At 40.8% G+C, this 21,838-nt stretch overlaps 2 protein-coding genes across 10 annotated transcripts in view; both read right to left on the reverse strand.

Moving 5' to 3' along the window:
* LOC109636081 (arginyl-tRNA--protein transferase 1) overlaps positions 1–13,140 on the reverse strand; it is a 50,606-nt gene extending 37,466 nt beyond the window's left edge. For 2 of the 9 annotated variants that reach the window (XM_020097622.2, XM_069539022.1), the window contains exons 1-7: positions 12,889–13,068; positions 9,427–9,490; positions 9,242–9,304; positions 8,968–9,071; positions 8,517–8,726; positions 3,949–4,160; positions 1,102–1,230 (exon numbers count right to left, since the gene is read on the reverse strand). In XM_020097622.2, the coding sequence (XP_019953181.2) occupies positions 1,102–1,230; positions 3,949–4,160; positions 8,517–8,726; positions 8,968–9,071; positions 9,242–9,304; positions 9,427–9,490; positions 12,889–12,988 (882 nt within the window). In that variant the 5' untranslated portion in view covers positions 12,989–13,068. Of the gene's footprint in view, positions 1–1,101; positions 1,231–3,948; positions 4,161–8,516; positions 8,754–8,967; positions 9,072–9,241; positions 9,305–9,426; positions 9,491–12,888 lie in introns of all 9 variants that reach the window. The other 7 variants (XM_020097630.2, XM_069539023.1, XM_020097639.2 and 4 more) reach the window with 7 other exon arrangements.
* Positions 13,141–13,632: 492 nt separating this feature from the next.
* Positions 13,633–20,868, reverse strand: LOC109636006 (delta-1-pyrroline-5-carboxylate synthase-like). The gene is made up of 17 exons (XM_020097501.2): positions 20,721–20,868; positions 19,875–19,983; positions 19,603–19,754; positions 18,642–18,791; positions 18,439–18,543; positions 18,184–18,342; positions 17,726–17,816; positions 17,413–17,537; positions 17,175–17,319; positions 17,011–17,084; positions 16,814–16,913; positions 16,033–16,253; positions 15,778–15,915; positions 15,098–15,293; positions 14,816–14,937; positions 14,399–14,681; positions 13,633–14,249 (listed from the first exon to the last, which is right to left on the reverse strand). Exons 2-17 carry the CDS (start codon positions 19,960–19,962, stop codon positions 14,068–14,070), a joined length of 2,331 nt encoding a protein of 776 aa, XP_019953060.1. The 5' UTR covers positions 19,963–19,983; positions 20,721–20,868; the 3' UTR covers positions 13,633–14,067.
* Between the last annotated feature and the right edge of the window lie 970 nt (positions 20,869–21,838).

Here is a 21,838-nt window from a genome sequence, read left to right on the forward strand (position 1 = left end):
AGTCTGTTTTGAGTTTGAGACGTGATTTGGAGATTTTATCAGATTGTTGTAGAAATCACACATGAATGCAAGAAAACAATGGGATTGTAGGAGACAGAAAGAGTTTTTAAAACAGCAAAGAGGTCGGGCAACTTGAGGGTGAGGCTAGTGCACTGCCCAGCTTTTACCAGAGATCGCACAGAGACGATTGGGAAGTCGCGATTCAAAACGGTGCGTGTAAGCAACAGAAATCCAGAGTCGTGTGTGAATGGATCGTCTCAGCGAGACACAAACAGACTCTTCCAACACTACAGACTCCTCTCGGGAAGGTAAACAAAGTAAGACAGACTGCACGCACAAGGGAAATTAAATTCTCATCACTACAACCTAAGCCTAAATTGAAATGAGATGCCAGTTGAGACAGAGAGAACTGTATGATGACACGCGGCAAATGTGTGAAGGTCGGGTGGGTTCAGCTGACAAAACTGGCCCCCCAACACGTCAAGACTAACGACCCGACTGGCCGACTGAGGGCCAACTCCAACACCTGGAGAAACACTGCTCCCAACCATGGCGTATGGAAACATTTTCCTCTCCATTTCCTCCCCTTTGACTCACGCTCTTATACACATACTCTCTTTAATACTAACATGTTAATGCATTTTTCTATAATTCATACAGACATTTTGGTTTATGCCCACGAGACCTGATGTCAGAAAGTTTAAGCACCAGTTATTTACTACTTCATATTTTCAATATCTTTGGTACAGTCCTGACGTTTGTTCATTATGGTTAAAAACTTATCTCAGAAAGGAAACAATGTGAATAGCCATTAGATACTTAAAGCACAAAGTTAATAATGATTACTTGTCAATTATTAAAGGATGATTAATCATAAACAGAGGCCCTTTTATAACCACTACTACCTGAGTTATGTTAACAAAAACAAATTCTATCCAACACCAACAATGTAGAAATTATTGAACCAAATTTTAGAACATTATGTTATTCAAAACTTGAAGATTTTTAAATCCTTCTGATGCCCCTGTAGATCTGTAATCAGCCCTCTCCCTCCCTCCCTGTGTGCCCCCTCCAGCCGGTTGACCTACGCCCCCCTCTGACCTGGCTCTCGGAGGGTTTGTCAGGAGGGTCCTTGTGAATGGCCATCTGGTAGAGTTTGTACACCTGGTAGGAGGCGTCGAAAGAGGCTTTGAACTGCGGACTAGGGGGATTGGAGCGCACTAGCCTCACCTTCAAAAAGAATATGTGCAGACAAGGGTTAACATGAAAATGAAAAAAACAAACTGCTGAGAACATCATAAGTGGTGATTAAAAAACCCTGAAGAGGAACACATCACAAATTAAAAAGAGAGAACAAAGAGACAGAACTGTGACACTGACATAAGTACACCCCACTGTAGCTGAGTTTAACCATTTAATAACAAAATGTGAAAACATCCAGTTTGGATGATTTAGTCTGCAAATTGTATTTCTATAATTTCAAATTTAAGCTGTAGGCTGGTGACAGAAATACAGATTGGGGTGTATTATGTCTATTTCCATTGAGACACAGAAAAAAAGAGAATACATGAAAAACATTTCTTGTCAAAGCTCAGAAGAACTTGTGATATTTCTCAAAATGCAGAAATAAACATTAGCCTATTTACTGTAGTTTGTATGGGAGTCCATTTCCAGTGCTTCACCATGTCACCTGAGAATGAAGATTTATCCCTGAGTCTGATCATGGCCAACAGCAACTAGTTAAATTTTTTATGCCGTCACACGTCTATAAGTTAGCAAGAAAATATGCAAGTTCCCAAATAAATGAATCCATAACTCCACACGATGGATGCATAATGAAGTGAGGCTTGCACCACCTAAGATATTAATCAGTCCCATTTGCAACTTTACACAGAGCATTTCTTATTGCTGTCACTGCAGTGCTATGAATCAAGCTCAATGGGGAGGCTCATGAGAAGCCTGAGATAGAGAAGAAAAACAGGCCGAGGGTTGCTAATGACACACAATTTAAAGAAGAATCAAACTTTCTCATCCTGCAGCCCTATTTAATTAACCATCTCTTGGTTTGGAAGCTTTTATTGGCCGCAGAGGCTTTGCCATATGAATCCCCCTGGACAGACAGGATAGAAGAACTGAACCTGAGGTTTGTTTGAGTTGGAGCTAAGTAGGTCTCTCTCATATGACCACTCTGCATCCACATCCTTTAGTCCACCAGAAACGTTAGGCCTCTTACATGAAAAGGACAATGCTCAAGTCTGGATTGGTCTTTTTGATTTTGTTCTAAAGCTAGAGATATATTGACAGGCTGAAATATTTTAGTGAACAAACACTGCAACAGATAAGGGGGCTGCGCATGCAAAATTAAATCTTAATAACTCTCATAACAGTCTAGAATTTAAAACCTGAATTCTGATACTTTGAGAATGAGAGTGTGGTGGCTTTTGTTTGTTTTTAATTAAAATGTAAGATTTGTGTTTTCTCAAAGCTAATTCTTCAAGACCTTCCCTACACCATTGTGAAGTAATACAGAGTAGAATACTAACAGCTAAACTATTCCATGTCAGCAACAGGAGATTTAGGGGAAAATGCTACAATAATATGAGAAGAGAGTGGAGACTGTGGATAACAGTCCTATCCTGAGGAGAAATGTGGTTCCACACTTTCCGCAGGAACCTGAGGGGCTCTGAATGATGTTCTCACACTGACCCCTGGTGGTGGATTTTCAAATCATATGGATTTAGGGCCAGGACACGAAACTATGGTACTATACATAAATCTGAACTTCCCCATCCCTGCAGCATATCTGTTTGCATAGGCATTTAAATGAAATCATAAAAAATGATCTTCTCTGAGGTCACAGATTCCAGATTTTACAGCAATCATGTCAAGAGGAATTTCAAATGAGCACTTTCACAGTGAGCTAAGCAGCACCAAAGTTAAGAGCTGCTCAATCACACATTTTCCTCTATATTTCTATATTTTTTTAAATATGTCATATGTATCCTGCGGTGTATTCTCATCAGTCAAGTAGCATGACATGTGTAACAGATGTGTTTATGATGGAACTGAGCTGGACTGCATTTAATTACTGGAGTGTAAACATCTATCCTCTGGTGCTGCTTTAAAAAACATCTTTAAACTTTGTCAACAGTATAAAAAACCCAAGACTCACACACCATCACATAGATTCATTAAACTGCTTTTCATCCAAATTGTCTTTTAGCCACATGTTCTTTTATAAACAGCTGAATGTGTCAAATAGAGGCACCTCTTAATTATTTCACTTTTACAGAATATATAATTAACCTTCATCCGCGAGGGATAACCTTCTGTTCATGCCCACTTAGTTAAATTGAACAATAATTGCAGGCAAACAAATTAATCCAATTAAAAAAAGCTGACTGGGAGGAGGTCTCGTCAGTCAGGTCTCGGGGGTTATAGAGACGAGAGACAGACACTGCCTGGTTCATCGCTGCATCTGGCTCAAATCTTGGTCAAGACCAAGGATGACGTTACTCTACCAACCTCAGCTTGAGGCCTGCGCCAGGGATCTTTCTACATTGTTCTGCTCCCTGCCAAAGGTTCATTTCCATGTCCTCTCATACTGGCTGAGCTGGGAGCTGTGGTTTTAATGTCATAAGCAGGGTAACGCGACCCAGTGTGTGCGGTGTGCCTGTCATTTGGTTGAATTCAAAGTGGGAAGGGGTGATTTTTCCACTCTGCTGTGGCCAGCTATCCTCTCTGCACACATAAACACATGGTGAAGTCACTGGGGTGAGGGAAGATGGGCTCAATGAGAGCAGCTTTTGGAGCTAACTGAACCCAAACATTATGGACGCAGAAACTAACAACACTATTTCTTAATGATGGCTGCAGTAATCACGATAGGCTGATGTTTATTTCAAGAAAAAAGACAAAAGAAAGCACCTACTCCATATTTCTGCTCACCTCAAGGCAATGAGAAGACTTGTCAGGCAATGACTCATTGATGAAATCTTCTAGGGTTTTAGGTTGGCTTGCATGAGTGGGAGTGGGTGGGGTAGAAGAGACAATGGAAGAGACATCAGCGTTTTTTCTCATCTGCTCTTTCTGAAGACGTCGCTCCTTCCTCAGGTCTTTGGCCTTACGACACAGCGGCCGGCTGGGATCAGCTCCCATCCCTGCAGCTCGGGGAAAAGAGCGAGGAGGGGGAGACGGTGCGAGTTATGGGGACTGTTACAAAAAACAGCAACCTTAATCTATTTTCATGCAAAAGACACGAAGAATGTGGAAAAAATACAGGCAGCTGTGAGAAATAACTCAATTACTCCTTTTGGACGCAGATGAAATGTTTTGCTTTCATGCTGCCTTCTGAACAAGACTTAACACAGGAGTGGGAAAGGTGGGAACTTCAAGCTGCCGGTATTGCTAAGTCTCAAATATGAGGCAGATTTTGTGAGCGTCAGACCGTGTTTCCGATTGTTTTTTCCCCAGCCCCTGAGGGCCAATGGGCTGCCATGTTTGCTTTAGTGTACCCCTGCCTAAGAAGCCAGTCTTGACAGAGAGCCCTATGGAAGTCATTTTCTTGTTTCCCTGCCTTAATACTCTTTACATTACATCATTGCTTAGGAGGCTATAACAACAACATGTTCTGTATTAGTTAGTCCAAGTGGTTAGCAGCTAGCTAGTATGTATTTATGAAGGAACATAAGATGCAGAATGAACCATGGGTGTGTGTTTTTTTATAAGAATGAAAAAAAGAATATCTTGGCTCAGTGATGTGAACACATGAATCAGTTGCTCTTTTCACAACTGCTGAGGCTGCTACTTACACCACAAACTCACACACTTACCCCCGTATTACTCTCTCAACAAGACTAACTTTAACATTCTCTGCAGCAACTCAATCTCTCCCCATTTCCCTCTCTCGGCCCCCCCTCCTTATCCTTCTGCTGTTTCTTCTCCTCCTCCTCCTCCTCCACCACCTCCTTCTGGGCTCTTGCCAAGGCCTCCAGCTCTCCGGGCATCCCATGTCAACAGTTTACACGCCCACATCCTGTTTGGAGCAATAAGGAAACGAGAGCCATTTCCTGCTTGTCCTATTGCCAGCCGCCATCAGCTTACATACTAACTTACCCCCTCTCCGTCAATGTCACGAGGAAGAGAGGGACGCCCAGGCCCGACGAGTGCTAAGAGAGAGTCTGGCACTGGTCGACGTTCACTAGGAGGGTTCGGCTTCAGCTGACTCAAGCTCAAGGTCATTTATATTCTATTGTAAAGGCTAATTCTATCTAAATAATAAATATAGACCACATCAGGAGCTGTGTGGAAATGCTGCCTTCTATCAAGAGTTCTCTGATCTGGGTCTCTGTATGACCAACAGTTGTGTTACTCCTGTGAACTGTTTGTTTCTGAGTCATTAGCATTGAGGATCCCATTAATGTGTATCTGTTTCTTGTATCATCATATTAAGATCTCTGCCAGCTGCAGTTGTCTTGAAAAGTAAATGAATGGAGGCACGACAGGAGGGAAGCATTTCTCGAATATAAACACACAACCCTGGGAGTTATAGCGTGGTCAAATGGTTTTCCTGTCAGAATAAACACAGCGAGGTCAAGAGCAACCAGAGTCTGGACTGTGTTCATCACACTGACTCAACCACAAACACATCAACCCTTATCCACCATCACTACGTCCACGTGGCTTCTCCCTATAATTACACACTCACAACACACACGCACTTTCTCTCTCTCAGACGCAGGTACTCCTGAGGACAGCGTACTCAGCGGAGGTGAAGATAAAGCCTTAACAGATCAGTTCCTGTGGAAGACAGATGCTCCCGCTCCAGCAGTTAGCACTTCATAAAAGCTATGACACTCCACCCCCCCCACAGCTTCCCCAAGCGCACATACAACTCAGAATCAGAGTAAACTGGATTGAATTGTGACATACTGCTTTATTGTGTGTAAACATGGAGAGCCACAAAATTAAATTACTGTGGGAGGAGGACGCCATTATCTGTGCCACTAAAATACTTCTATAATACTGCATCATTTAATGGGAACCTGTACTGGTTGCCACCTTGGGACAACTCTGCTTACGTAAAAACACACAACACACTTCCTACAAACCAATACATTCTGGGCCATCAGTCATAGATCAGATCTGGTATTAATATCCTGAGAGATCCGATAATAAGTGGACAGCGCTCATTAAAGAACAGTAAATATATCCTGAAGGTCACTAGTGATCGAATCTCACTTCCCCTCTCAACATGCAAATAAACCTTTGTGTCTGTGAAGACCAAATTCAACACATATTTGGGTGCGTTCACACCCGTAATTAGCAGTGATCGGATCACTGGGGATGGATGTTAATACCAGGTCTGAATGGTGTCATAATATTACCACATAAACTCATACCACAATCTGCACAGACACAGATATGAACACTGTCCTTTTATGGAGTTGCATTTAATCTTACCTGAGCAATTATTTCACTTGGCAATAAAGTAAAATTTATATTTCATATATATATAACAAAATAAGTCCCTCCAGGGCAATTAAAATTATTTCAGCCTGAGTTTTAGTATATAATATTTCCCTGGACTTGAACTCCTTTACTGCACCACTGTTTTCTATATTGATAAAGGGCACAATTTCAAAGTGTTATAAAAAAACAAATAGTTTCTCTACTTGTGATTCTCCAAAGCAAACGCCTACACATGAAACCTTCTGAAACATAATGTTCCATATGCCCTTCTGTATCTGTTTACCTATGACTTTATGAAGGCTATACAGCAGATGGGAAACCAAGATTTCTCAAGCTAGAACTGGAACCTGCCCAAAGTCATAAAGAGCTTCGGCCATAAACCTACAGGAGAGATATGTCCAGGTGTTTTCTGTTGGAGGTGAATAAGCGGGGAGTGGAGGAACCACTGGCTCAGCGTAGTAAATCCTCCTTGCTTCCTCTTTGCTAGCTGGCTTGTTCTTTTTGACAGAGGGAGGAAGAGGAGTGTGGTGCTGACACAGACGTAAGGGTAGAAGGACACTGGCACTGTTCAAATTTGTTTCTGTGTGTCTGCATCTGGATCAACCTGTACCAGCATTAAGCTTCCTGTTTCAATCCATGTAATTATCATTTGATTAATGAGTATGGGGCCTGTTCTTACTCTGAAAAAAATTTGGTGGAGGCATGAAACACGAACATTTGTTAGACGTGCGGCTTCCTGTCTAATGGGAGTTTATTATCTCTTCACTGTGATTGTTATTAATTCATTACTGTGAGTTGGCTGTGGGGATATCCTGTACAGAGTGTAAAGAGAGAGAACATGACCGATAAGCCCAAACCAGGCATGCTCCTGAAAACACTGAAGACACAGCAGCCTCATTCACCAAGCTGCTACACAGTGGGGTATATTAAAAAGTAGACAGTGACCCCCTCTGGCAAGCAATGGTACCTCAGTTCTAAAGGAAAAGCACAGTGGCCCCTTTACAATCAAATATAATGAACTTTCACTAAAGTGACAGCCAAGACATTTAAAGTCATCCACCTTCAGTTTGACAGAACACCAGACATCCTATATTTTACAAAAAAACAGCACCTGATAAGTTGGTCATAGGAGAGACAGCATGAATAACAGCAGCCACACAGAGATGCCTTAATGAGTAGAAGACAGTGTGGAGTCAGGATGAGAGGTGACCAAAAGGTCCAAACTAAGGAGATTGTATTGTGTCTAATCAGCCTGCCCTTTAAAGCTGATAACCAGCCGTCATTCACAAGTCCTGTGTAAAATCCAGTTAGGTCAAATAGTAGCTACTCAGTTATGAGAACCTGACTTGTTCATTAATATCACACAATTTTGCCATATCATAATAATAAAAGTGCTTACATTAATTGCACTATTAAACCTAGATGATTGGACTAAATAAAAATCAACTAGCATTAAAATTGCCACCAAGATGGTATATGTAATGTGTGCATGTGTGATTATCAAAATACCTGCCTATATATATATATATATATATATATATATGTACTACATGACCATATACATTAAGTTACAACAGAAAAAAGTTATTATGCTCTGTTGTTTATCTCACTGTGCTGCAAATCAGCAGTCATTTGAAAAGTGCTTTGTTTTCTTCCCCACCACACAGGTGCAGACAGGAAATTATTATGAGCAACACAAACATGGAAGAGAATGAACCTGACCTGAATGAACAGGAGAAGACTCCAAGCTCCTAAAAGATGGACTAAAAGATTGTCTAACAATGATATGTATCAGCACCTGGAGGTGAAGTGACCTGTTTGGAGATTTTGTTTGTATTGCACAGCCCTTGATTGACTGATCGACTAATGATAGTAGTTCCACATTCATAGTTAATGTTCTTTATGAAAACAAAAAGCAAGCTGTTGATTTAATAAGAAAAAACAAGGACTCACTGAACGAAGAGATAAATACCACAAAAAAACAAGTAGCTAATTAATAATAAACTTAATAACTTTTTCCAATAACAGCAAGAACATATTCTCACCTGCTTTAGGAGCTGTAGCTGCTGTTCTTTCATCCAGGACAGACATGAGATCCTTCCTTGTGGTTTCTGGGCCTGTAGGTGCCGCATCCACTGCCTCCTTCTGAACTTCAGTGCCAGTGGGACACTCTGCGACTTCCTTCTGAATGTCTGTTATGGCAGCACACTTCACTTCTGCGTGACAGACCGTACTTGGTTCCTGTGGACGAGCTTCTTCACACACAGAATCCATTGGCTCAGCTACAAGGCACAAAATCAACATTGCTTACACTATTTGTGTTCTAGTACCAGCACTGTTGTGCTTTTGTGTCCAACTATAACTGTAGTTTCAAACTCTAAGTCAAATTCTGACCGACAATCTGAGAGTGTGGACTACTGAATACCAATACAGAGAAAATCTCCATGCAATACAGACACCTTAATATCTATTTTAGATATATAAAAATACTCTCACCATCATCCTGTCCTGTTGGCAATTCTCCGTTGGAAATGAATTTGCTCATTTTCTTCAGGATTTTCTTGTGGGATTTGGAAGGCTGAAATTTCAGTGCATGACATCTTGACAGAGAGCACAAAAGGTCAATGTCTGGTTAGAAAAGCCTTTTTTCAAAGAGTAATATTCAACTCTTTACATCTACAATGGGTCATCTACATATGATCTTGACAGAGCTTAAGATAAGTGAAGCATGAATGACAGAAGGAATTTCTAATGTGTAAAACATCATTACCTGATGGTATACTGTGGACAGCATGTCTTGTTCATTATGGGCTTATACACGTATTTCCCACTTCTGAAAAGGAAGACGTGAACAGCAATGACATGAACAATGATTTGAACTATATGAATCAGAAATTTCATACAGATCCATGTCAGAATACAGGGACTGGTTGAAGCCAGGAGACAGACACTCACCTTCTCCATCCTCGATCTATCAGGTCTTGATAGTCTTGTACCGTCATGGTGTGAGACCACATCCCTGTAGAAAACAAAAAGAGTGTCACTGCTTGAAATCATTTGATTGATTTCTTGTAGTTGATACCTATGCTTGTGATGTGCCGCTGCTGGTGAGCATCTCTCACCTGCACTAACGCTCAAAATGAACAGGTAAAACCAGAAGATATTGTGATATTGTTTCATGGTTAAACTCTGATGCAAGTTAAATTCCACAAAAGGGACAAAAAAGCCTTGACTTGCACTTATAATAAATCTATGCAGGTGACAAAGAATACAGTCAATGAGAAAGTATACAGTTTAGTGTTCCAGAACCTGGCATATGGATTCTGATAGAACAGCTCATAAAAACAAGCATGCATATAATAAGGCGTCATTTGTCTACAAGCTGCGTGAGAGTATCATAGAAAGTCCATATTATCATTTCAAATTAAACCTCACTGTCCCTCTTAGTAAATTCCCACAGTGCATTAAGCCCCCTATGGAAACAAATATATTATTTGAAGCCACAGCAGCTTGGATCCTACTTCCCAGAACTGAGCTCTCTGTTTCAACTCTTGACCTTTTCCTCTGCAACTATATACACACAGTTTGCATGTGCACTCACACCAAATATAAAGGAGACAGCTATCAGTTTACATCTAAATCAACCCAGGGAACTGATTGTGTACCAGTTCACATAACACACACTAAGTTTGCAACTGAGTATAATGTTCCATGTCCCAGGAGACAGGTGATAGCCAGAGTCCACAGAGACAAGGCAACAACACAGTGTGATCCAACAGAGCGTCACCACACCACTGATGCAGGAAATGAATGGAGCTAGAGGCTTATACAGCAGAAACACAATGTGAGAGACAGATATTATCATTACTGCACCATTTGTACAGCTTTTAAATATGTGTATTTATAAATGTAAAAAAGCACCAGTTTGAAATACACACATAGAATCATAATTATAAATAAAATATCTCAAAACAGATCTGTCATACACAGTGTTACTACAGATCATTGACAGTGGTGCAGCTACACTGAAAATGTATAAATTGGATGAACAGTATTTGCATCTAGTGTTGGGTGAGTTCTTCAATAAACTGAATAAACTGAAACAGAATAAACTGTATAAAATCACACTGAACCAAAAACGCACTTAAACTCATTTAGGTGAAATGTCAATTTGTTAAAAAAGTATGAGTGAGTGAGACTTGTAAACTTTAAAGCAAATCAAACGGTTAAACTTATAAAACAGGACATCCAAAAAATTTTCAAGAATTAGTATATTTGAGCCCAGTGCGTGTTTACTGAAAATTCAGAGAACTGGAAGTCAGAAGATTACAATAGTAAGAGTTCTAGAGAACAATTGAATTGAGCCGTGTGAGCTTAATGTGAGCAGAACAGCTGCCATCATCATGGTACAACACAAGCGCCTTTCCATCGTTCACACCTGATCCATTCTCCAGCCTCCACTGAGGCATGACAGACACAGGAACACAGAGAAGGGCAGATGTTGACCTCTGTATTGTGGACTCAACAGTGTTGATAACATCCCAGCATCAGTCACATAAATGAGAGTGTTATCTTCCTGATCAGCTACTTGGAAAAATCTACAATACAACAAAACACACTGCTGATAGCAATCCTACGATCTACAGAGTGTAAATACAAGCACTTCAGCAATAACTTTAGATTTTATAGCAGAGGGAAATTGCTTATTAGATATAACTTGATTATTTTCAAGCAGCGGTTTTAATTCTGACTCTAGTGTCCTGAAATGATGGATTACCAGTCTAGTCTAATTGAACCTCTAACCTGTGAACACTGTTTCTGACCATAAGAGTTAAACAGAGAGCAATCTCCCATCTTCCTAAGAACCTTCCATGTCCACATGATGTAACAGATTACCACTCTTATCTTAGATTAGACAACAGCTCTCGTCTGCTGGCTCCGAGCCCAATCGCTCATTGACTTCATCAGGACCTGCCTGAAGCCTAATAATAGTCAACCTGCTCCCTTGTCTGAATGGCACATTTCTGTCCAGTAAAGAAAACCTCTTTGCATCTTCTTACACAGATTTTTCATAGTCAAACTTTGGAAAATGCAGAGTTACATTAACCAAGTCTCTTAAACAACAGTCAGAACAAACCTAACTTGAGTCACATTGAAGTTCTCCTGAACTGTCTACTCCCACCATCAGTAGACACTTAACTTGCACTGCAGGTGGTTGTGTAGTGTGTCTCTCATTTGTGAACACATTCCTGAGAGTAATGTTCCTGACATTTTTGCAGGCCATAGAAACACTTCTCTGCATCAACGTCTTACATCGAGTAAATGTAAAGGAAGCTTGCTGGAATTTGTCCAAGCTTCCATAACTTTACATTAAATATGCAGTCCTACCACAGACAGTGGGAGGAGGGGCTCCTTCATGAGGTGTAGATAAACAAGACACAATACTCACAAATACATATCAGTGTTTTTTCTCATTTCCTAAGAGTGCCAGCTGATAAACAGACCATTTTGTGATAAGAGTCATGTGTTTGCGCAAGTCAGGCATCCATTTGAGAAACTATCTGACAAAAAGATATGTAAACACAGTACTTTGTTGTTTACACTTCCCTTGAGAATCTGATTTAAAGGCATATCCTCTGTTCTACCCAACCACAGCACCAAAAGGCTTTTAAACCCAATAATTAGACAGTGTGATAATTAGAAGAGAATATGAACGACACACACTCACACACACGAAAGATAGTTTTGTAAATAAACCACGTCAGCTCAGAAAGTATGAGAAGTTCAGAAAGTATGAGAAGTTCATGTAGCTTCCGTGAGATAAAGTAAGCATCTGCTCAGAACCACACCACAGGCCTCTGATCCAGTGTCTCAGCTCAGGAGGGACATATGAGAGAGACTTCCGCATATTCATGTTAGGACACCAGCCTCGTTGTCCTGTGTGTAACACCACTCGTTAGCTAGCTTGGTGCTAACAGGGATGAACATATGTCTACTGCTAATTTACTAACATTGCAGCGTTCGTCGTGAGTAAAACATTGTGGCACAGATGAGCAACAGTTTATCTGCTTGTTTATCTTCGCTGGTTATTACATGTCAGTGTTGTCTTCCCCGGGGTTAGACAGTTGAGCTGAAAGATGCTAACGGCTAAAAACTTAGCTTGGGGAACAACCTCAACATCTTCCATTGAACCTGAGGTTCACGCAGACTGACATGTGCTCTTACCATGTCCTCAACTGTCGGTACATTCGCTGTAACTTGTTGTGACATTAGCATCACAGAGCTAACATTTAACCAGCCCCCCCCCCCTTTAAAAACCGGTCACTTGTGTCCAGCGAGTAGACGGAAGCTAGGTAGTTAGCATTAGCCAGATCTGTCCTGTTCCACGTTCCTCGGCCGCTTCATTCAGACACTTACCATGAGAGAAGTTTCCCTTTTCATTTTTGCAGTAACCACAGCGGTAGCCGTCGTCCCCGCCGAAATATTCTACTATAGTGTACGACTTGTTCGCTGCCATCTTTACTGTGGGACAGATGACAGCCAAGGTTCCCGGTGACCGGGCGCAAGTACTGCGGGCTGCAAAACCCGGCCCACTGCCTGACGTCACCAGTTAACAACACCCGGCCCTTTCATCTGTGCACGTCTCTGTTGTGAATGGTTTAGTAAGAATGAAGATGGAATGAACTCATAATGAAAGTGAATATTGAAAGTTATATGTGCAAGGATAGCAAATAGGTGAGAGTATCTGGTGCATGTTAGCAGTAAAGTGTATTTTAAAACTTGTTACCTTGATTGAAAAGGACCCAGGGTGTGCATACCCATTTGTCCCTTTACTAAAGTCACTAGATCCAGATTTTTATTAGAATCTGCACCAAATTACACACACTCATGTAATTACTCATATATTATTCTTGTTGTGCTATGCTGTGATTGTTTAATTTAATTTAACTGAATGGGTTCTTGCCTGACCTAAACCACCAACTTTCGCTGTGGTCTGCTCAATATTTTTGGCTAATCCTGCTAACTAACATACAAAAAACAAATGCAAGCAAAAAAAACCTTAGTGGGGGTAATAACTAAAGACAGCCAATACACTAAATGTGTTTGTAAACCTGGGGCATTCTGATTAAGGTTTTGAATAATAGATGAAACACAAAAACATGAGTTAAGAACTGTACAGCATATTTATTAAATCTGTGCAAAAAGAACAGCAAAATAAAACGGAACTGAGATCCTGCAACAAACAAGATCACCAAGGGAGAGTTTTCTTGTAGAAAAATAAGTTAGAAAATCACAGCTGGGGCAATGATTTATCTTTCTGCTACTATAAAAATGACCTTTCAAGTGAAAGAGCATTGTCTGCATGATTTGTTTCACCTGTCATACGTGTATGTGATAAAGTATGCCAATTATCTATACACAGATAATTGGCATACTTTATCACCTAATCACCAACATAATTTGATACATTTTGATAATGAACATAATAGCTGATGAAGCAGCAGCTGAAAAGATGAAGTGCTACTTGCAGACACACACCTTTATATAACTGTGTAAACCTCAGTTATCTCAACTCCTGAAGATTTGTTTGGACACCTAATTAAAACTCCCCTGGATGACGGGGATGTTTTCATGTAGGTATTTCATACTGCCTTGCTCAGAAAAGTCAGCCACAGTTTGCCCTTCCCCTCGAAGGATCCATTTGGTGGTCAGAAGCCCCTCCAAACCCACTGGACCTCTGGCATGTATCCGTGCCGTACTGATTCCAACTTCAGCTCCTGCAAAATATGTACAATAAAATGAATGCTTCTATCCTTATTTCAAGACAGTGGTACTTTAGGGCAATTTACGGGAGGATGTACAATATATTCTTATATGTCGCTCAGATAACATTGAGAAGTAAAACCATGTCTGATGCTGTACATACCTAGACCGAAACGGTAACCATCAGCAAACCGAGAGCTGGCGTTCCAGAATACGCAGGCACTGTCCACCTGCTGCAGAAACTGTTGAGCTGTGTCCTCATTCTCCGTAACAATAACATCAGTGTGGGAGCTGCCGTACTTGTGGATGTGGTCCACAGCATCCTGCATGCTGTCTACCACCTCAATGCAGCACTCCAGCTCCCCATACTCTGTCCTCAGAGACTTCACCTCAGATGGGCTGAAAGTTAAATAGGACGCAAACTGGGGACCTGCATGGATCTTGACCTGAGTGAATAATAAACAAAATAATTACATTACAAAACTTTACAGTTAATAAACAAAAACATTCCACCACATACTTTAATTCTAGGTGTAATATGTGTGCATGTGTAAGTTACGGAGGGTTTAAAGCTTCTTACATGTTCTGCTCTCAGCATATCAATGATCTGGTCAAATATAGGAGTTCGCAATAAATCTCTGTGAATGAGAAGCGTCTCCATGGCATTGCAGGCTGCAGGATAGTCACATTTGGAGTCTCTGACTAGAATGAAAAAGAAGTTAGTAAATTAATTCAGCAGTTCTGGGTTACACAACCAAGCAAAATAAAAACGATAACAATTTTATGTGTGAACTCAGACAACTATTCGGTGTACATCTACAACCTGTTAAACACTGTGATCAAATTTTAAAGAAACACATACCAACATCAATGGCCTTGTCAATGCTGGCATCGTTGTCTATGTAGACATGACAGACGCCCTCGCTGTGGCCCAGCACAGGAATACCCTTCGCTGCCCTTTGGATTTCCCGGACCAGCTGGGACGAGCCCCTCGGTATGATCAGGTCAATCAACTTTTCAAGTCGGCACAGATCCTCAACTTCTTCACGTGTGCTCACCTGCATGTCACAGTAAATTCAAGACTTTTACACAAAATCGGACTTAATATTGAGATCATGTTACATAAAAACACCAGCTGTGTCTTAATCTGGGGACCGCATCCTTTGGAAACTGCATTTGAAGACTGATTGCATCCCAGCAGAGAGACTAGACTAGGCTCCTTCAAATGCGGTAGACAAATACTTCCTTCCCCGAGCAACTGAGGCTCTATCAGGTGGATCCTTCCCGGCCTAACCTGTCCCATGATTCACTGCGCTTCAGTAACAAAGAGTTTTTGAAAGAGGTAACAAGGTCAGCAGGTCAACTTTTTCATCCACAGCAGGGCGGGACAAGCTGGTGTCGCAAAAAGAAGACCAGACCAATGCAATCTACGCAGAAAATAAAGGATGCAGCAGACTGTGTAGACTAGGTCCTCAGAGGGATGCGGCCCCTTAATTAAGACACAGCTCCTGTGTTTGTGTACTCTTATGCCTTCAGTTTTACCAATTGAATGGCATCGGTGACACCATGAATGGAAAGTGCTTCCTGGGTTAGTTGATGTAGAATTTTATTGGTGTTGAAAGCTTCTTTACCCCCCTTCAATAGCAAAGCATTTCCACTGGCAATAGCCAGAGCCGCCACCTGAAAAACAATATTCAGTATGTGAAAATGTGAGTTTAAAGACATAACGAGAGTTGAAAATAAAACATGTCTCCTAAACCAGCAGCTAATGATGATTAAGTGTTGTGCTTGACTCACCTGTGGGAGACAATCAGGACGTGACTCAAAGATAACCAGCAGCACACCAATGGGGACAGTGATCTGTTCCAGCTCCAGGTTGTTGGCCACCCTGGTTCTCCTCAACACCCGACCCACACTGTCCCTGGAGGAGCCAGCAAGCTGACGGAGGCCAATGGCGAGGCTGTTTAGTTTAGCTGTTGACAGACTCAGGCGGTCGATCAGAGCCTGGGAGAAACGACCTACAAGGACAAACAAATAAAAACACTGTGGATGTGCATCTCCATCACTGTGGTTGATGTACAATTCACATATTTGATCATCTAGTACTGACGTTTAATAAGCCTCTCATTTATGCTATGTATTTTTGAGTTCTAAAAGCACTTGGCCATTATAAGTTCATAATGCAGTGTTCTGTAACTACAGCCGGTCTTGCCACTTCTAATTTGTTTGAATATGTAGCTCTTCTTTCTTTGACAATTTGCAGAAAATTGGACTTGAGACTTCACATGAGTTGGCCACTGGCCACATGGCCTGTTAATAATTAAGTATAAATATTATAAATTAGATTTTACCGATGCAAAGACGTTAGAAACAATTAGTTTATCCCAAATTGTATTTGGAGAACACTTGTTTTAACTGGGGCAACTGCATCATTAACTATGCTGCTGATTTGAAATGAAATGGTACATTTTACCATCCCTAACACAGACAACACATTACTCTATACAGAGGCATAGTAAACCATATGCATGCAGCGGAGGATTATGGTGATCATCGTCTCTTCTCTGTGACTCTGTACCTGATGTTGTTGCTAATTCCATGTCTTTCCTGTTGGCACTGAGAATCTCATCCTTCTTTTCTGTGAGCAGCTCAGAAAGATAGTAGATGATCTCTCCTCTCTGCAAAAACAAACATACATATCATTCTTATTATCTTCATACACTGAGGTATTTTAAAACTTCACTTTAAGACCACACTTGGGGATTAAAAACTTGCCTGTTCAGGAAGCAGAGAAGCCAGAGACCTTCCTGCATGTCGGGCCATCTCTGTCTGCTGCTCCACAGTTGGACCTAGTAGTGTCAATAACAGATGCATTAAATATGAAAACACAAAGACAATAAGTGGCTAAAATAAGAATTCACGGTGGTTTTACACACTACCTGCAGGCTTCACTTCTGAGAAGAAGGTACCAACTTTCTTCCCTTCCACAATGTCTGTAATGACGTGGCCGGTGACTTTAGGATTTGTGCCATTGGCAATGACAACAGACGTCCCACCCTGCAGTGCCCACAGGGCTGCTTTCACCTGAAAGAGACATCATTGAGAATAACTTTTTCATTGTTCGACAAACTCAGGCCTGTTTACACACAGAGATCAAATACTTTCTGTCATGCTGACCTTGGCTTCCATGCCACCAATACCAACTCTGGACTTAGTGCCGTACTTGATTGACTGCTGGTCTCCAGGGTAAAAAATATCAATAAGCTTGGCATCATCTGTTCCTGGGGGACTGTCGTATAAACCTGTAGGATAGATTTTTCCCCCTTTTTAATCTTTCAGAGAACCAAAGAAGACATCAATATATTTTCATCAAGAAAAAGAGACCTGTCCAACAAACCAGACAGTAAGTAAAGAAGAACAGTTTTACATCTTCTACAATATAAATATGTATGTATAAATCAATATAAATCCTTAGTGGTTATATCTGTACCTTCAACATCAGACAGGGCAATAAGGAGATCTGCTTTCATTTCAACAGCCAGCCGTGCAGCCAAGCTATCGTTATCTTTGATGCTTATTACCTGTAAAACAAACAGAACTGTCAATGCACCAAAAGGAAAATCACTGTATCTCACATTCTCCTGTAGAATAACAGCTTATGAGCTGCTACCATGCGACAAAGGCCTCTCACTCCCAATCAGCTGCAAAAACAAACACCATATGTTGACACGTTCTTTTCAAAAGGAGGTAACACAAGTCTGTGCACGATACACATACAAAGTAGCCATGAAAATGAAACCATATGTCCAAGAAACAAAATGTTAGTGAGGTTGGAAGTATAAGATGAAGAAAAACATATGCCTTAAATTATGCATGCTTAAAGCCTCTCACCATTACAATTCTGGGCCACATTTAGTGTTCCCTGCATGCCCTTCACACAGTACCTACATTTACGCCCTGTAGGTCACTGTTGGGAACCGGGGGTGGAACCACAGCATCATTGGTGTTTATGATAGGAACTATGTTCATCCGCAGCAGTTCATGGAGCGTGCTGTTCAGATTGCGACGTTTCTGCTCGTCATGGAAATCAAGATTGGTGACCAGAATCTGCAGAATTGTAAAAAAAAATAAAAATAAGTTATTTTTACATAATTTGCTGTAAGCATTTTATTCTATGATAAAAGAGAAAACTGTTTTACATACTTGTGCAGTGCAGGTGCTGTACTGGGTGAACATAGCTTCATACAACGCCATCAGACCACTCTGCCCTGCAGCCGCACACGCCCTTGCCTCTAAAACTGGAATTGACTGAAAAACCAAAATATAGTTAAGATAACTTTAAGTTCATAAACAAAATAAAGAAATGCTTATCTAATATTTTGTGTTGTTATGCGACTATTATTCACCATTTCTTTGAGTTGGTTCTGTCCAGAATGCAAGGCTTGTCTGACACTTTGAGACAGCAGGATCTCATGTCTCAGTCTCTGCTTCCCAAACGCCACAGCACCGCTGGTGACGATCATCATCTCCCTGCCTTGATTCTGGAGCACAGCCACCTGAGAGGTCACACAGAAACAAGAACATTATATTTCGTTTTTCGAGGCCAAGATTACTCTTTAGACTAGGGATTTCTGTTTTATTACATTTGGGGACTCCACATAAGTTCACACTTATAAAGCCCTCATCAGAAAAATGTTTTCTTTAACAATATTAAAGATTTAGCTGAAATGCCTCTTCCTTGACAAAAAAAATGCATTCAGAATACAGTGCTAGGTTGCAGGTTGGAAATACGCACACACTTTTGCAACAAAAATATCGTATAAAGTAGAGGTATAATGCCTCCACAGCACAGGTGTCTCAGCCAGTGGTTCAAACGGTGTGTGTGTGTGTGTGTGTGTGTGTGTGTGTGTGTGTGTGTGTGTGTGTGTGTGTGTGTGTGTGTGTGTGTGTGAGTGTGTGTGAGTGTGTGTGAGTGTGTGTGAGTGTGGTGGTTTAGGGTTTAGATTTGGCATCGATTTGCAAATGTGCAACTTTCCAGATTCTCACTCATGAGTGGTCGCTAGTGGAGGGGGCTGCCCACTGATAAGAGGGTGTTAACCATTTGAAACATAGATAACTGTCATGATGTAGAGAAATCACAAATGGTTGACTCCATGTAAGCATTGGCCTTGCAAGTTCCAAGATAGTTTGAAACATTGGGTGGTATTATGAGCCACATTCAACCCAAAAATGTAGATTCTTTGTAAATGTGGTAATAAATGTGATATTAAAACCAGCACTAATATATTTCATCAAAGAACAGTCACAAATTTTAATTTAAAGCTCAAACATTTTGAGTGTGCAGTATCTGTTTAAGTGTAGCTTTACCTGCTCTACTATTGAGGCCAGTCGCCCCAGTGCCAGGCCGCACTCATCTCCGCGAGTCACCACAGCACTGCCCAGCTTCACGACGATGCGCTTGGCCTGCTTTAACTCACTGCGGTGCGCAAAAGACTTCCCATGGGGACGTGGAAGTGAGACTGCAGAAAATAATAACTGTCAGATTTGGTATCACATCAGCATGCACCATTACAGTATACATAGCAAAGAGGAGGTGAGAGTAGCATCCACTTCAGATTAGATGTTGGTAGGATACTTACATTTGGCTTTCGAATACGCTCTGATGGAGACATTTGACTGCCAGTTTCTGGAGGGCAGGCGAGAGCACAATGCCAGCCTAGCAAACATGACACTGACGGATGAGAGCAGCTGTGACCAACAAACAGAAGAAACTTTGTTAAGACAGACAGAGTGTATCAAGTTCAAGTTGTATTTGTCATATGCAAGTTAACACAGGGTCAACAGTACAATGAAAGGTGTTGGACAAGAACCCTGTCAGCTCAGCAGTGCAACAGTTAAATTAAAATAAAGGTAAGGTAAAAGGAGCTTCCTATAAAAGAAGTCAAACACAACACAATACAAACTAAAGCTTTACACATTCACATGTGCAGTGTGACAATAGCAAATGAACTAACTTTAACTGTGTGGAGGTTGTATGAGTAGTTATTCTATGGATGACTGTCAATACAAAGAGAAAAACATATGATCACAAATCCCTCACGTTAGCATTATTCTGATCTCGCTGCTAAGCTTGGCATCATGGATCATAATGTTAAGCATTGTTCAGTGATGGTACTCGAACTTGTCACACTGACCCAGTTAAAATGCTGTTTGCACGAGTTAGCTTGTAAACATATGCTAGTACTATATGCTAGCACTATTCGCATACAAAAACCTCTGATGTATGTAAAGCCAGTTAAGATAGCAAGTCAGATAACACTGCTAACAGACTGTGGCTAGGTGTCTCGTGTTATTGCTGTCAAAAGATACATGTGGTTAGCTGGTGTTAGCTAGCGTTAGCAAACACGAGCTCCCTCGCTGCTTCGCTTCCCGGTTATTTCGGACAAAATTGACGTGATACGTTATTTAACATAATGACAACTTACCTGACAATGTGAAAATGTACACACAACCACCACAACCCCGCTGGTGAGAGCACTGCAGCGGACACGTAGTCAACCAGACCCGGCGAGACTGAGCTGCTGCTGCTGCTGCCACATCCACAGCCCACGTTGGTTGAGCTGAGCAAGAACTGAGCGATTCTGGAAGGACATGTACGTGGGATGTGTGGATACGTCCGCATAGAGAGGCGTCTTTTACATACAAAGCGTGGGGTCTTTACGTACGTAGAAAATAGTACCTTCGATCGGCGGACAATGGAGGAGCTGTGGGAAGTACAAGTACAAGGATAAGAGAGTGAATGCAGTATTACACTTGGAATCATAATGGAGGATTAAAGTTTCGTTTGTTTGTAAGTGAATTCAAGATTTAAGAAGTTTATTGTCATATACACAATAACAGACACAGCGGTTTATTATTGGGTAATGAAATTCTTATTTAGCAACTGCCCGACCAAAGAAAGTAAAAAGAAGAAATATATATAAAATACGAAATATAAAATATAAAGTGCATATGCAATGCAAAATATATAAGTAGAATGGAAAATAAACATAATTAAAATAAAGAATAAGATAACAGATGACCGATCAATGTGAAATAGGACGGCAATTCAAACAATGTGCATAGGAGATGTAATGTGCAATGTCTTGTGCAAAATTGCAAATATAGAGGTAGATGGTGGTTATGGTCCGTGGTTCAAAAGCCTGATGGTCAGTCTAGTAGTCCTTGCTTGAATGAAAACATAACCTGGATTTATAGTCTTCATTGAAGAGTAAATATTGAACTAAGAATTCGTGGTGTGTGTGTATGAATGATGAATGTAAAATATTGGTGAACTTTATTGATGTCTAAGAATTATTTTATTATTTTTTATTTTATTTTCAAGCTCATTAAATTAATGTTTTTTGTCTGTATTTGATATAGTTGACTATATTGTGAGCTCTGTTGTATGGAGAGCTTACAAATTACACTATTAAATGTCCCTATGTTGTGTGTATAATGTGTACTTCAATAAAGGGGGGGAAGAACTACAATGCAGTAAAATGTAATATATGTGTGTTTTATTATGATTGATGATAAATATTGATTCACCCTCAAATGTATT

Source organism: Paralichthys olivaceus, chromosome 14 (assembly GCF_024713975.1).
Source record: "Paralichthys olivaceus isolate ysfri-2021 chromosome 14, ASM2471397v2, whole genome shotgun sequence".
Lineage (NCBI taxonomy): Eukaryota > Metazoa > Chordata > Actinopteri > Pleuronectiformes > Paralichthyidae > Paralichthys > Paralichthys olivaceus.

Coding starts and splice junctions, on each gene's coding strand:
- LOC109636006 (XM_020097501.2), bottom strand. CDS start 19,962: ATGTTTGCTAGGCTGGCATTGTGCTCTCGCCTGCCCTCCAGAAACTGG. Junction 17,320..17,412: donor TTGGTGGCATGGAAGCCAAG/GTCAGCATGACA, acceptor TGTCTCTTTCAG/GTGAAAGCAGCCCTGTGGGC. Junction 16,914..17,010: donor CTTCTCTGCTTCCTGAACAG/GCAAGTTTTTAA, acceptor TTGTTTTTGCAG/AGAGGAGAGATCATCTACTA.